Genomic DNA, 15,595 nt, shown 5'->3' with positions numbered 1-15,595 from the left:
ATCTGCTACTGACAAGCAATTTCATACTCTGCAATAGATCTTGTGAGCACATTTTGGTCAGCCAAAACAAATGCTTAAGGAAATTGTCCGCCTAACACTATGAGCCTGGAACTGATGATAAAAGCAGCAATATCACAGTGAAGCTCAGCAAGGGTGTCAGCTCACCCTGGGAATGGTGCTGGGAGGTACTAAGAACAAGAATATTCAATCGGTTTCAAGTTTTGTTTCTCTTTCTCTCTTTTTTTTTTCCCAAATTTTTGTTGTTGTTATTGTTGTTTTTGAGAATAGGTACAGCAAAATATACAATAATTCAACAGCTTCTACATGTACAATTTAGTGACATTGATTACATTATTCAAGTTATGCAACCACTCATCCCCTTTTATGAGTTGTTCCTCCCTCATTAACATAAACTCACGGCCCTCTAATCTTTCAAGTTGCTGCTGTCCATTTGATCCCATATAGATAGTTCTTAGAAGAGCATAATGCTCAAGGCAGACATTTTTTACTAGTTAAGCTAAACTATTGATTGGTTTTAAGAAGATTTCAGGGGATATTTTTGGTTTAAGGTTTAAAGGTTATCTCAGGTCAATAGTTTCAGGGGTTCATCCACCCTCCATGGGTCCAGAAAGTCTGTAGTCCATGAGAATTTGAAATTATGTTCTGCATTTTCCCCCTTTTTGATCAGGATTCTTCTATGGAATCTTTGGTCAAAATGTTCAGTAATGGTAGCCAGGAACCATTCAGTTCTTCTGGTCTCATGGCAAAGGAAGTAGTTGTTCACTGAGGCAATTAGCCACACATTCCATGTCCTCCTCCCATTCCTGACTCTCCTTCTTCCTCTGTTGCTCCAGGTATACAGAGACCAATTGCTGTGCCTTGAATGGAATCCCAGTTAATTGGCCTAATAACATGTTTACCACTTCTGTTCTATCTCCTACTTCATTGTTTCTCTTTTGTAGAGTGATAGCTTGCAAAAAAATAATGAAAAAAATAATTTCCCAAATTGTTGTTGTTGTGTGTCGCTGAATCAATCATGACTCATAGCAAATAAAAACATCTAGTATGAAATTTTAGGAATCATGAACAAATACTTTGTTTACTCCTCACATTTGTAGGTATTGCCATCTTAGATGAAACTATACCCTAATTATATTTTTCAAAAAAGTAAACCTCTAGGAAACAGATATTATAATCCACCACACTAATAACGATTCTTGCCACTTACAATAGTTTATTTTCATGTTTCCAAAAATTTCTCCTGTTGTATTTCATTGAGCATTTCCTCTCGTTTAGTCTTCAGTGGAAATGAAGTCACTTGTTAGAGAAGATGAAGAATGTCTAGTTACCATCTTCTAAATAAGAAACTTTCTTAGGCTTATGATAGGTGTTTTATCTCCTCTAAACACTTTCCTCTCCAAAATGAATACTCTCACTTCCTTACATCTTTCTTCATCTCTTCTAATTTCAAAATCCTTAGCTCACTCTGAGAACTGGAAGGCACAACAGACAAGGAATTAAGTCAAGGCTCTAGTCACAATTCTGCCACAAATAAACTGTGTGCCTTTGGAAAACTTCAAATTTTCATCATCAGTAAAATGTGGAATTCTCTATTATTATATCTCTAAAACCCAAGTTCTGATTCTGCCCTGAAGTCTTTCTAGTTCCTTCACATTAATTAGGGAATCTAGAACTGGAAACAGCATGCTGGTGCGAAGTATAGACGTTATTTCATTATTCTGACATGCGTTATGGCTATTTCTGAATCCTAGTCTCACAATACTATTTTTCACATCATTGGACTTCAGTGATAAAAGCATCATCTTGTTATCCATGTTGACCTCAAGATTTCCTTGTTCCTGCTAATCTTGTTCATCCTTACTAGCTTTGGATATTTTAGCTTTGTTTTCAAAAGAATCAACCAGAGATATACCTAATTAAATGTTCGTTGTGTTTGCTAATGATTATTCCTCTAGTGTATCATTTTATATTATGATATGGACAACCATGGACTTACTAACCTTTCCACATGGTAATATGTTATTTACTCCCTTAATTGTCATTCTCACAAATCATTAACGAAAATATTTAGCAGTATCAGGGCTTGTGCCTGACCCAGAGAAGTACTACCTGTTGAATTGTCCTGTGTTGACACTGATCCTCTGATAAGTCCTCTTTGTTCATGACCATGAGTTGTGTAATCCACCCTAGAACCTATGTTCCTAACTGACTTATTTTCCATTTCCCTGTTTCTTTGATTATATTTAGTGTAATATGTTCTATTGATCTACTTTCCTTGAGAGATAGAAAAGCAACCCAAGATAAGAGGATGACACCAAGAGACCTTTATAGCTAATATGTTAAAAAAGGACACTTGGCATGGAGAAAAGAGGAAAAAGGCACCAAAATAATAGCCAAATAATGAACTATATCAATTACTATATTAAGTGTAAATTGGTTGAAAACTCCAATTAAAAGCAGAGATTATCAAAATGGATAATGATAAAAGACCCAACTATATCCTGTCAACAAGAACACACTTTAAATATAGAGACACAAATAGTTTAAAAGTAAAAGGACGGGAAAAATAAATAAATATGTCATCCAAAGACTAATCATACGGTAACTGGTATGACTATATACATATTAGACAAAGTAGGCTTCAAACAAGGAGTATCATCTGAGATAAAAGGGACATTTTATAATGATAAAAGGTTCAATTCATTAAAAAGACATGACAGTTTTGAATGTGATACACTTAATAACAAAGCTTCAAAGTACATAAAATAAAAACTGACAGAACTAAATGGAGATATAAACAAATTCACAATCAGAATTGAAGACTGTAACAACCTACTGCTAACAATTGACAGAACAAGTAGATTAAAAAAATCAATTGCAACATATAAGATTTAAACAGCATTATCAACCAGTCATCTACTAGACTTTTAGAGAACACTACAACCAATAGATTAAAACACAAAATATACATTCTTTTCACGCATACAGAGAATATTAATTGAGAAAGATCACATGCAGGTGTATTAAAAAGTTTCACTCTATTTCCAAAGAATGAATTCACAAAGGTACTTTATTTGACCCCAACAGAATTAAATTTAAAATCAATAATAAAAAGATATCAAAAAAATCCCAAAATATTTAGAAATTACGCTACATTCTTCCAAATGATCTATTGGTCAAAGAGGAAATCATAAGAGAAATTAGAAAATATTTTGAATAGAATAATAATAAAAGCACAACATACTGAAATTTGTAAAATGCAGCTAAAACGGTGCTGAAAGGAACTTTCATAGCCTTGAATGCTTATAATTCTAAAACAAGAAACGTCTAAATTCAATTATATGTATTTCCACCCTTAAAAATCTAGAAAAAGAAACGCAAATTAAGCCCCAAGTAAATGGAAAGAAAGAAATAATAAAGCTAAGAGCAGAAGTCAATGAAATAATTCTCAAACAATAAGAAAAGTAACAAATTAAAAGTTGATTATTTAAAAAAATGAAATAAAATTGATTAACCTCTAGCAAGACTGATCAAGGAAAAAAAGAGAAAACACAAAATGCCAAAGACAAGAATGAAAAGGGCCTATCACCACAAATCCTTAGATATTAGAATGATAAGGAAATATTATGCACAACTCTTTCCCTCAAATTTTGACAACAGATGAAATGGCCAAATTCCTTGAACAGTTAATTTCCAAAACTGATACAAGAAGAAATATACAACCTGAATAACAGTGCATATGTTAAAGAAATTGAATTTATAATTAAAAACCCTCCCACAAAAAAAAAAAAAAATTCCTGGTCAGATGCCTTTGTGGGTGAATTCTACCAAACATTTAAGGGAAAACAAACAAACAAACAAAAAAAACCAATCTTACACAAAATTTGGGAGAAACTAAGGGCAGGACATATACCAATTAGTTTTATGAGGCCAGAAAACCCACACCAATAACAACATATGAAAAGGACACTATAGGAAAAGAAAATTACAAAATCAATAGTCCTCATGAACATTATATATATAAAATGTTAAGGAATATATAAATTTCAATAATAGACAAAATGGGGATAAAATCAGAATAATGGTTGCACCTGGTGGGAAAGAGAGATTGATTGGAAAGAGGCATGAGAAGAATTTCTAGGACAATGGTAGTGTTCTGTATCTTGCTTGGGAAATTGATAACTGAGCATATACTTTGGTCAAGATTCATTCAACCATATACTCAAAATCTGTGCTTTTTACACTATATTCCTGAACCTCAATAAAATTAAGGGAAAACATAGCCCCCAGTCCCCAAATCTGGCATGTACGATATGACACAGTTTCTGCAGTTGTATTTGTGTGAGTGCACAGACAGAAACCAGTTTGTTTGACCATGTAGCAGTCTATTCTCCTGAACTGGATTTGAATAAAATTTTCCCAATGCCTTATGAATTATACTACTTACATGGCACAGAAATCAAATGCCTTATTAACCAATGATCTCAATATATCACATAGTTGGATTCATGCATCCAAATATGGAAGTGTCTGTGGAGGATGCAGGTCCCAGAAAAGCAGAGTAAATGCCCAGAGTCCTACAGGTGGGAGCCTGGGTGCGGTGGGCTGGTGGGAGGCAGGCAGTGGAGGACGTAGTTATTCTATTGATCTAAAAAAAAAAAATCTGAATTCTAGGCATGGCATGTTGGAACTAAACAAGATCTCAAATGTCATCTAGGTCAATGCTCTAATTTTACAGAAGAAGGAGAACTTGACACCCAGCAAGGTGAAAGATTTGCCTAAGATCACTCAGCTCGTTAATGGTAATCTGAGGCTAGAATCAAAATATCCAGATTCCCAGCATTATGTGAAATCACTGTATTTGGATGCCTCTCATATCTATAATTAGCCACCATTTTCAAAGCAAAAGTGAGTGGATCATCACGAAATATACACCCTTCAGGCGAAATGTTGACTTTAGTGTCTCTCCCACCCCTCCAAGGCTTCCTTTGATAGATATTTGAACCAGATTTAAACCAGAAGGGGAAAGAGTGAATAACCGTGTTTGTGCTGAGCCCACAAGCCTTAGTGCTGGGTCATAACTTAGAAAGAGCTTTATTGCAAGATACCTATGTTTCAGTTTCTTACTGCAACTTCTCCAGGGAGATTTTAAGATCAGAGAGGGGAGTGTGATGCATCACTGAATTGAACCTGCATTTGTGCCATAAGGTGAAAACATTCATTTGCATTCAGTATAAACATAGTAAATACTGGGCTTTGGGGGGAATTTAAAAATCACTTATATTTTTAAGACGTCATTTAAAAAAATTTGCTCTCCAAAATAGAACCTCACTGTTTTTATATTAATTTTAGAAAACCTAGAGATCCTTTAAAAGTACAGAACTGACATTCCCCTCTGCTTGAGGCTGGATTTGCAATTTAATTCCCTATATTTTAATGTGAAATGATTTTCCTCATAGTAATGATGGTCTTGGAAACACTGGTGGCATAGTGGTTAAGTGCTACAGCTGCTAATCAAAAGGTTGGCAGTTTGAATCCACCAGGTGATCCTTTGAAATCGTATGGGACAGTTCTACTCTGTCCTATAGGGTCGCTATGAGTCGGAATCTACTCGATGGCAATGGGTTAATAATGGTCTTGGGAGATGGGTGTGTGGGAACAGTAGATATCAAGGACTTAGAATTACCCAAATAATTGCCCCCCAAAAGACTTCTTCTGGTATCCTTGTATCCACACATATGTCCCCACTCTATGCCTCAAACATTCTAGATTATTACAGAAAGCTTCTCATGGTTAGAAGCGCAGTTTCCAAAATCTCTCTATTTATTCACCAGAGAATATTTAAACTCTGAGAGCATCGGCCAGTTTGGCAGAACTCAAGAAGTCCTGTAGACCACAGGCTGCTGCGCTTAGGTGAGCAGGAACTCCTAAGAACAGTCTTTTGACTCTCTTTTCTCCAGCTCTTTTGACCTCACTTTCCAGGAACTCTGTGTTAATTTGCTGCAAGCAGGTGCGGTGAGGTGAGGAGCAGTATGAAGAGGTAGAGGCTTAGCAGGGAATAGCTAAGAAGAAGGATGATAGAGAAGTATAGGCCAGGTAACAACAAGGCTGCCGAAAAAAATGCAAGCTGAGAACTTCAGAGAAAAATAAAACCATGAATTCATATATATGAAGCTTTTCTGGAAAGCACTATTTTTGGAAAATGTCCAAGATATATTAGTTAGCGACCACTAGTTAGCTTTTTTGAAATCAAAGTTTAATGACTTCCACTGTACTTTAGAATAAATTAGCCTCTCTTTAGGATGTTAATATGCTTCTCTTTCCAATTCATGTTTTTAAACAAAAATAAATTTTATCTTTTAGATACTTATTTTCCCTGTTTTGCTCTTTCCTCACTATGCAAGATATCTGATGCATTACAACATTCAGTTTCAAATGTTTGCTTTAACTGTATGTGAACCGCCTTAAGTGCCCTGGTGCCAACGTGTTAAAAGCCTTTAGTGACCTCACCTAATATTAAACTAGACTTCTGTGTGTGGGACTTGATGACACGGGTACTCCTGAGAGCAATCATCTGATTGATTCCATAGTTTTGCTGTGACAGTATGGAACCACCATGGAGCATTTTCAGAGGCAGCAGAGAGGCTATAAACCAGACCAAAGTGTACTGGCATAAATCCTCAGTAAATATTTATTAAGATCAATAGCTACATACAACCTGCTGATGGTAGCTTTTTGTTTTCCATTGAAATTAAGATGAATTACATTTTTGATGTGTTAAGACCTCCTCTTTGCTTTTAAAGTACGGGATATTTTTGGGTTTTTTTAGTTCGTTTGTTTTTTTCTATATAACTTACATATCTTGCTGGTCACCAGACATTGTACCATAATGCTTATACATTCATTTAACCTATGGTCAGTCTCTCCTGGTTTGATGACAATGATGTGACCTGCAGAAAAATCTTGGATAAGGCTCAGGATCAAATTGTGATGAGTCATTTGACCTCTACAGTGCCTTTCGAAGAGGGCTCCTAAGGCCTTATAGCGGAGGAGGAAAGCACAGAGGACCCTCAAAACTAGAAGATGTTTATAGAAAGTAAGATTCTTGTTGGTTAGGGACAAAAGAGAAATTTTCTTCTTCCTTACATATGCATGTATATATGTATTTTTTTTTTTTTTTCTTCAAGAAGTAGTGGTTCTCTGGCTCTCTTAGAATGTGAAAATGCTGTAAGACCTAACTGGAATCTGCATTACCTTAGATATTTTGAGTGTGTGAGCATATTTTCCAGGATGTCCTCTTTCTAAAATCAGGTGTCTTTCAAAGGAAGGAATAAGCTTTGGGGTTTTAAACAGCCTGGATATACAGAAAATTTAACTGGAAGTATTCTTTAGGATAAAGACATAAATAAAGTATTTGTAAATAATTAAATAAAATCATCTTGCTCCCATTTCTGTGGCAAAAAGTAACAACAAATAGATATCGTATTTTCTGCTGTCTTTAACAAGTAAGCTATGACACTCCTCGGTGAGTGCAATCAATTGTTACCTCACCAGTTGAAAATATGATTGGAAGTACTGGATCAACTTTGATGTAGTCAAATCAGTTGTGTCAAATAAAATATTTTTCCCCCCTGAAAACTGGTCCAGCGCGGTGGTTCTCAAATTCTGGGCTAGGACTCGTTAGTGATCCATTATAACCTTTGTTCAGAGGTCACGCAGGAGTCATTTTCTAATATAAACCCATTAAACACTTGATTTTTAAACCAATTTATAGAATTCCAGAGCTAGACATGTGTTTACAGGTTTGTCATCAAAAATATTACAATGTGTCCCCTAATTCTGGGGACAATCTCCCAAAGAACATTTGTAGTCTTTTTCTTTGTTGATTGGTTAGTTGGCTGATTTGTTGGTTGGGTTGCTTTACCTATCTAGTAGCCTGCTGCCCCCAAAATATTTAGGAGCTAGTGGCTCCGGGGGCCCAGTAGTTAAAGAGCTCAGCTGCTACCAAAAGTTCGGCAGTTTGAATCCACCAGCTGTTCCCTGGAAACCCTATGGGACAGTTCTACTCTGTCCTGTAGGGTTGCTATAAGTCAGAATCAACTCGATGGCTTGGATAAGGCTCAGGATCAAACAATGAGCTGGTTGTTGGTTGGTCAGTGGTCTAAAGAGCAATACCTTCAAGTTTGTGCTAAAGGCTTTAAAATCTCCTGTTCGCCTTTGCATTTGCCTAAGTTAATTACTCTTTTCAGGTTATCCTAGTCAATTCTTTTCTGTTTCCTCCCTATGAGTTCAGGAAAAATAAAATAGTGGCTATTGCCTGTTTTTGTTTTTATTTGACCTAACACTTGCTGCCTTCTCATTGAATAAACACTGAGGTCAAGTCAATTTTCACATTTCCTTTTGTTGAGCATGTCAGCATAAGGACTAAGAACTTCCATAATGGATTTTTCTGGAAACTTGATAGGATGTCTCTGACTCCATCTTTTAAGTCTGATATTAAAATATTGACTGGCACTTGATCATTTACATAGTCATAAATAACTAATTCAATGTATCTCAGCAAACTGGCAATGAAGCCCTGGTAGTCTCTGAAAGTTGGTCTAATTTACGTTTAGTAATAATCTTTACTTTCCTTTGACTACTCTTAAAACAATGAAAAAGGTATATCATCTTTGGAATGTTCTATACACTTTCCAAAGAGGATAATTTATAGAGAACTCTTTCTTTAAAATTTCTTCTTCAGACATTTCCTTAAATATTTTTCATATTTCCTTGACATATTGATATAAAGTATATTTGAATGGTTAGTAGGTCACTAATCACCCAATCTGATAATCTTGTACTAATCATTTGTGTTAATCATTTATCTTTTCCTGGGAAACACTGAAGCATAAAGAAATGCCATCAGGAATCAAAGACACAGACCTTTGGAAGGGGCAGTTGGAAAGGGTTATCATGCCCTGTAATATACGGAACCAAAATTATGTGGTCTGGTTCTTGAAAGAATGCAACAAGGTCTTTGTTCAAAACTGCTGTAAACAGAAAACGGGACGATCATTGGGCAATGACTTATTATTCACCATTCCCACAGCTGTGTCATTTCCTGTTGGCTAAAGAGTGAGGGCTAAGTCCACACAGTAGCAGTAAATTATATTAGGAGTCAGCAGTTAATGAGGAAAAACAAGACCAAATCCTGCAGACAGACTAAACTGCTTAGACTAAAGTGCCTTTACCACACAGCCTGGAGAGCTTAATGCAGTGCTCTTGACAGGAAAAAACAATTAAAATTTTAAGAGAAAATAAAGGAAAAGATTTCCTTCCAAGAGAACCATTCTTCCCAACTACCAAGCTCAATCCACTGACTTTTATGAACCTTCCTTCCTCAGTTCCTCTTTCCCCAAGAAATTGTCCCCTATCTTGTTTATGCTAGTAAGAGTGGGTGAGTGGTCACCCTCTTTTGACCACCTCAAAGAAGAAACAATTGTGAAAGTACTCTCCTCCTGTGAAAATCAGGTTACATATTTACGCTCTACCCTTGTTCTTACATTGAACTTCGTATATTCGAAACCATCTTATTGAATTCTCAAAGAGAATACCTATGAAGGCATCCTGCATGTTTCCTTGTTTTTTATGTCACCTCTTTGCTCCACTGATGATGCCTGTGAAGGACCTGTGCTTTCTCCTCACCATGCGCTTGCTCCTTCAAACGCTTCTGCTGGAATCTGAAAAGAGGCAGGCAATCGTGAATAAACGATTAGGATCATGCCTTGCGTATTCCACTGTGAGTCAAGAGCTCCATAAATACATTCAACCTGAAAGAGGAGGTGCCGGTAGTGTGTTTCTAAAGAAGACTTTGAAAATATAGGGCACGTGGATTTCTAAGCAGCCCCACTGTGCAATTTAAAGGAGGCAGATATTATTACCCTCGTGTAAGGATGAAACGAAGGAAAAGAATTCAGTCAGTGTTTGCCCAAGGTCAGACAGTGCGTTGGTTTCGCCTGGACCACACCCCAAGTTTCCTACCTTGTAGTCCAGCGCTCATAGAAAGAACACAGAACTATTGTTGTTTATCAGTCTTATACTATCCCTCCATGTGACTCTCATTCAATTAGCCCTCTCTCTGGGCCTGGAATTTAGCCCTTTTTGTGTCAGAGGAGATGAAGTTTCCATGGAGAGGACAGTCACCCTAATAAGTAAAGGGTTAACCACAAACAAAAGAATTTTTAAGCTTTCACCTCTTAGGGCAACTAAATATGCCTGATTTATTAACCAAACCATACAGAATTTTTTTTTTCTTTTTCTTCTTTTGGTCTCAGGGGTAAATTTGAGAGAGAGCAATAGGAAGACAAAGAGAATAGCAAAAGGAAGGACATTAGAGAATGCGTGATTTCCCCTAGATAGGTTTTCACATCTTCCAAATGAATGTGTTTCTGCTGGAAAACTTCATTGCAATCTAAAAGTTTAGGCCTTTCTAGGACTTCAGGTATCATTTAACGAGCTCCGGTGACTCAGTGGTTAAACACTCAGCTTCTAACCAAAAGGTTGGCAACTGGAACCCTGTTCCAAGGGAGAAAGATGTGGCAGTCTGCTTCCATAAAGATTACAGCCTTGGAAACCCTAGGGGGCAGTTCTACTCTCTCCTACAGGGTTGCTATGAGTCAGAATCAACTCAGCAGCAAAAGGTTTGATCTTGGTTAGGTTATCATTTAGGTCCAATAATGTATTCTCATTGAAGATGAACAATATCACCACAGTTTCACAGCTAGGTGAGTGACAGGTACAGACCTGAGCCATTCATTCATTTATTCATTCATTCAACCAGGCTTGCAATAATGCCATTGCACTGTTTCAAATCTTCAGGTGACTTACCTCACATTGCCCTTAAAATTAAATCCAAATTCTATGACCATGTCTTCAAGGTCCGATTATTCATCCCTTACCTGTTGTCTTTCTGTTTCACTACCTACTTTCTCTCCTTCAGTGAGCCCCAATCTCTCTGGCCCACCTTCTGTTCCTCAAACACACCAAGCTCTTTCCCTCCACTCAACCTTCCCTCTCTGTTCCCCTGCCTGGAACTTCCTTCCACTGGACCTTTTCATGGCTGACTTGCTATCATCATTGAAGACTCAACTTCCTTAAAGAGACAGTGTCAAACCACTGTGTTTAATCCCCACCCTACTACACTTTATCATGCCATCCTGTTTTATTTTCTTCATAGAGCTTAGCACGTTTGTTTTTATTTATGTGATTACTTCCGTATTTATTATCCCTCTCGTCTGGAATGTATACTCTGTAAAAGCGGCAAACAGGTTTGGCTTGTTTACTATTACATCTGCAATTCCTAGAAGAGTACCTGGCATATGGCAGGTGCTTAAAAAAATATTTGCTGAATTAAATGTTAAATGAATTTAAAGGAATATGAAATACCCACTACAAACTGGGCACTGGAGATTCAAAGAAGAAAAAAGACAGAATTCTTACCCTGGAGGGACTCAAAGCCTGGTGACTTCAAACAGTTGGGTTTTCTACTCTATTACACAGCCATTAAATTTTGCTGGGCAACTGGGAGATTCCTGGAGATTCAGGTCACCTGATTTCCAAAAATAGTCATCCGTTATGATTCCAAAGTATTCACTGGTAAAGCAATTATGTCTCTCTATCTGCCTGGGATAAACCAAAAAAAAAAACCAAACCTGTTGCAGTTGAGTCAATTTTGACTCATAGTGACCCTATAGGACAGAGTAGAATGGCCCCGGAGGGTTTCCAAGGAGCGCTTGGTGGATTTGAACTGCTGACGTTTTGTTTAGCAGCTGTAGCTCTTAACCACTGGGCCACCAGGGTTTCCATTTGCCTGGGACAGACCTTGTTTACTATACCTTTGTCCTGCCGTAATCATTAGTTGTGCTCCCTATTGCTCTCGAAAGTGTCCCAGCTTAGATGATAAACCATATGATTACCTAATTTATCGATCAGCCAATTTGTAATAATTCATAATGACCGCTACTTAGAGGAACACGTTGGTTGTATCAATTCAGGACTGTGTAATATGGAATCATACCTCTGGAAAAGGGCAACTTCCTAAGTTAAAAATCAGAAAAGACAGGGTGGACCTGTCCCCCAGTTCCAATTAGTGAGTCCACTAATGAGCATTTATCAAGGTATGTTCAATTATTTTGAGAAGTGCAAATAAGAGTTACATGCAAATTATAACATAGTTCGAGGCCTCTTTATTGTGCTAGGGACTGTTCTGCAAACTTCGCCTGCATTTCCTCATAATTACTATTATGACTATTTTTCAGATGATGAGATTGAGGCTTTGAGATGTTAACTAACTCAGCCAAGGTTACACAACTAGAAAGGTGAAGTTCATGACAGAAATCCACCTCTCTGTGATTTCAGCCTCCAACCACTAAGCCTGTTGCTTCTCAAATAAACAAGCAAGCAAGGAAACAGCCAATGAAATAAACAATGTAATAAAAGTTTCCTGTGTTTAAATAGATTTGGGAAATGCTCGGTTAAACTATGTTAAGTATGCTACTTTTCTATAGGACGTTCTAGTGTTTGTAACATGTCTTTGGGTGGTGCAAATGGTTCACACACTCACTGCTAACCAAAAGGTTGGAGGTCGAAGTCCACCCACAGGGTCCTTGGAAGAAAGGCCTAGCAATCTATTTTCAAAAAATCAGCCTATGGAGCTCAGTTATACTTGATAACAACTGCTGTGGTATTGGTAAATCTCCAAGGGATGACATGGAGTGTGGGGCTTCCCTCACTAATTGGAACCTATTTGTGAGGAGAGGACTAAAGCTCTACAGAATAAACTTTGGTAAATGCTGCTCTAGGAACCCCAGCAGGGCCAGCTACCTGTGTAAACATAACCCCACAGATTGAGTCCAAGTCAGGGTCCTCCTTTTGGGGACTCCAGGGCTCTCAGCTCCTGAAAGGAAGAGGAGATGATCCCGAGACCCCTGAGGATTCATGGGACAGGCCACCTAAGCCCTTTCATCACAGCTTTTTAACCACCCTTCATTATTCCATTTCACCCACCATACTGAACTTTTTCTCACCTCACCTCTTTTTCATTTACAAGCCCAGAAGTTTCCATACAGGAACCAATAAAATGGTATTGATTCATGTTCTCAATGCAATTTAATAATAGAAACCTCTTAAGCATTAGGGGTACAGGATATAAAGACAAGAAAGGAAGGGTTTCTCATAGGAAAGAAAATAAATGCCGGGACCATTTCTAGTCCTCTCTAAGATTCTTTTGGGAAGGGAGGGGGAGTATCTGCATTTTTCAGCTTAGAATATTTGTGACTTCTGGGTGCTTTGATTCCAGGGATAAAGGAATTAAAGATAAAGGAATTAAAAGGTAGTATCAGAATCCCACCTCCTCCTTTCGTCACTGAAATGGAGCATCTGGGCTGCTCTTGTGTATTCGGATCCCTGGTGCAGTGGGTTTGAATTTCCAATGGCTTCTGTCACTCGGTTGTGAGTGTTTTCCACTTTTCTTTCTTCTCCCTCCCACCTCCCCCATTCACCCTTCAAAGCCTTTTCACTCCCTCCTGAGTGATTTGAACTGGCAGATTTCACAAGTCCATTACTGTGATCCAGGCAAGGCAGTTCCCTCTACTGTAATAACCTGGCTTAGATATTGTTCCACGGCCTATATATCTGATACAATTTTTAAAAAATACAACCGATTGACTCTTCCCCACCCAAGATTTTCTTCCTACATCTTACAACTTGCTGTTTTAACTCAAGTGGAAACTGTTTTTGCTCTCACAAATTTTCGTGAGGCTTCTGTAGATCGATTCCCATTAAAATATTTTTAAAGGACTTCTCTGAAAGATCAGTATGCCCAGACTTTCAGTTTCCCACCTCATCCTGGACTTGTATGGTTCCCACCCATCAGCAAAGCGTCCTTGCGGGTCTCCAAACTGTGCCAGAGCCTTGGACTGGAAATAGCTCTCTCTTGCTCACCCTAGAGGGCGCACTGTTTGCATTTTCTGCAAGTAACGCGGCAGCGCTCGCTCCCAGGCTCCATAAAAGGGGAGGAGGCGGGCCAGTTTCCTTCTCTCATTGAGAAAGAAGAGGATTGGAAGACCGGGCGTATAAAGCCGCGCAGAGAGCGTGAAACAAAGCAGTCGGTTCGGAACTGGACTGGGGAGGGTAGGTGTGGAGTCAAGCATGAAACTTGTTGGAGGGGAGTAACGAGACTGCTTCTCTCGCTCCCCTCCTCGTCTGCGCTACGCCTCAGGGGTTCCCACCAGCCTTGCGATTTATTTTTATATCAGCTTTTTATAGAGAGAGAAATCATAGATATATATTTTTTTCCTCTTAAGAGAAAATTCCTGTTCCAAGAGAAAATAAGGCAAGATCAATGAAGGAGAGAAGAGCCAACCAGAAATTATCCAGTAAATCTATCATGGATTCTAATCAGAACGTGAAATGCAAGATAGTAGTGGTGGGAGACAGTCAGTGTGGGAAAACCGCGCTGCTGCATGTGTTCGCCAAGGACTGCTTCCCCGAGGTGAGTATGGTCGGTTGGGGCTTCAAGGAGGGGGCGGCCCGCGGAATCCCCATCTCGGGGTGGGCTTTCTCCTACATCCCCTCCTTCACCCGTTTTTTTCTTTTTAAAGTAGTCTTTCTCACCCCTAACTACTTTCCCCCTGGTTAGTCAGCTAGGAAAGGGAAAGTGGGCTGGAAGCGTTTAGGGATTGGGACGCACTGGCGCATTCGGCTGTACAGCTTCCGAAACTTGTTCTTTTCATGTGTGCAGAACCGAGGGTTGGGAGATTTGGGTCAACACGTCTCCGAGAGCGGGGTGGGGCGGATGAGGCTCAGAAAGGGGTTTTGGAAAGTGTCCTCGAGTTTAGTTGCATGTGCGTGTGTGTGTGTGTGTGTGTATGTGTGTGTGTTTTAATTGGGGAGTGAGGAGGCGATTTTCAGAGGATGTCTGCCGGTGCCGTGCATTTTAAGCTAACCTCTTTGCCCTCTTTCCTTTTTTCCTTGCCCATTTTGTTTGTTCAGAATTACGTCCCTACAGTGTTCGAGAATTACACGGCCAGTTTTGAAATCGACACACAAAGAATAGAGTTGAGCCTGTGGGACACTTCGGGTAAGAGAGTCCTCGGGCCGCGTGGCGTTTGCGGCGGGTTTGCAGCCGCTCGGGGATGTGCGGCGGAGCTCGAGATCCCGCGCCTGGACGCTCTCATCTCTGACCCGCGCGCTTCAGCACTCTGCGCCCCGCCGTTAACTTTGCCCCTCCAAGGGATTCCCACGTTCCCTGCTGGGTGACAATTTTGCCCGTTCTGAGTGGGGACTGAGGGTTGGTAGAGGGGATAGGAGGACGCTGTGTACCCGCAGTGTGACCCCGCAGTTGGAGTACCTTGTGGCCGCTTGGCCGGGCGCAGTCTGCCCGCTGGGCCGTTCCCGAGGTACCCCGGGGCGACCAAAGTGGCCCGATGCTGGGGGGATGCGTGCGCTGCGCAGAACCACCCTGCTTGGGCGGGCGCCCCTCCTGGATCTAACCTGCTGGTAGTCGGGGAGGCCGGGCGGGGGGCGGGGGTGG

At 39.4% G+C, this 15,595-nt stretch overlaps 1 protein-coding gene across 1 annotated transcript in view; it reads left to right on the top strand.

The window, feature by feature from the left end:
* Positions 1-14,187: 14,187 nt before the first annotated feature.
* RND3 (Rho family GTPase 3) overlaps positions 14,188-15,595 on the top strand; it is a 20,201-nt gene continuing 18,793 nt past the window's right edge. Inside the window, exons 1-3 of the mRNA XM_023730387.1 lie at positions 14,188-14,193; positions 14,367-14,554; positions 15,055-15,142. Of these exons, the coding sequence (XP_023586155.1) occupies positions 14,405-14,554; positions 15,055-15,142 (238 nt within the window). The 5' untranslated portion in view covers positions 14,188-14,193; positions 14,367-14,404. The remainder of the gene's footprint in view (positions 14,194-14,366; positions 14,555-15,054; positions 15,143-15,595) is intronic.

Source organism: Trichechus manatus, unplaced genomic scaffold, assembly GCF_000243295.1.
Source record: "Trichechus manatus latirostris isolate Lorelei unplaced genomic scaffold, TriManLat1.0 scaffold00036, whole genome shotgun sequence".
NCBI lineage: Eukaryota > Metazoa > Chordata > Mammalia > Sirenia > Trichechidae > Trichechus > Trichechus manatus.
The sequence above is the reverse complement of the archived record's forward strand: the minus strand, read 5'-3'. Positions and strand labels throughout refer to the sequence as shown.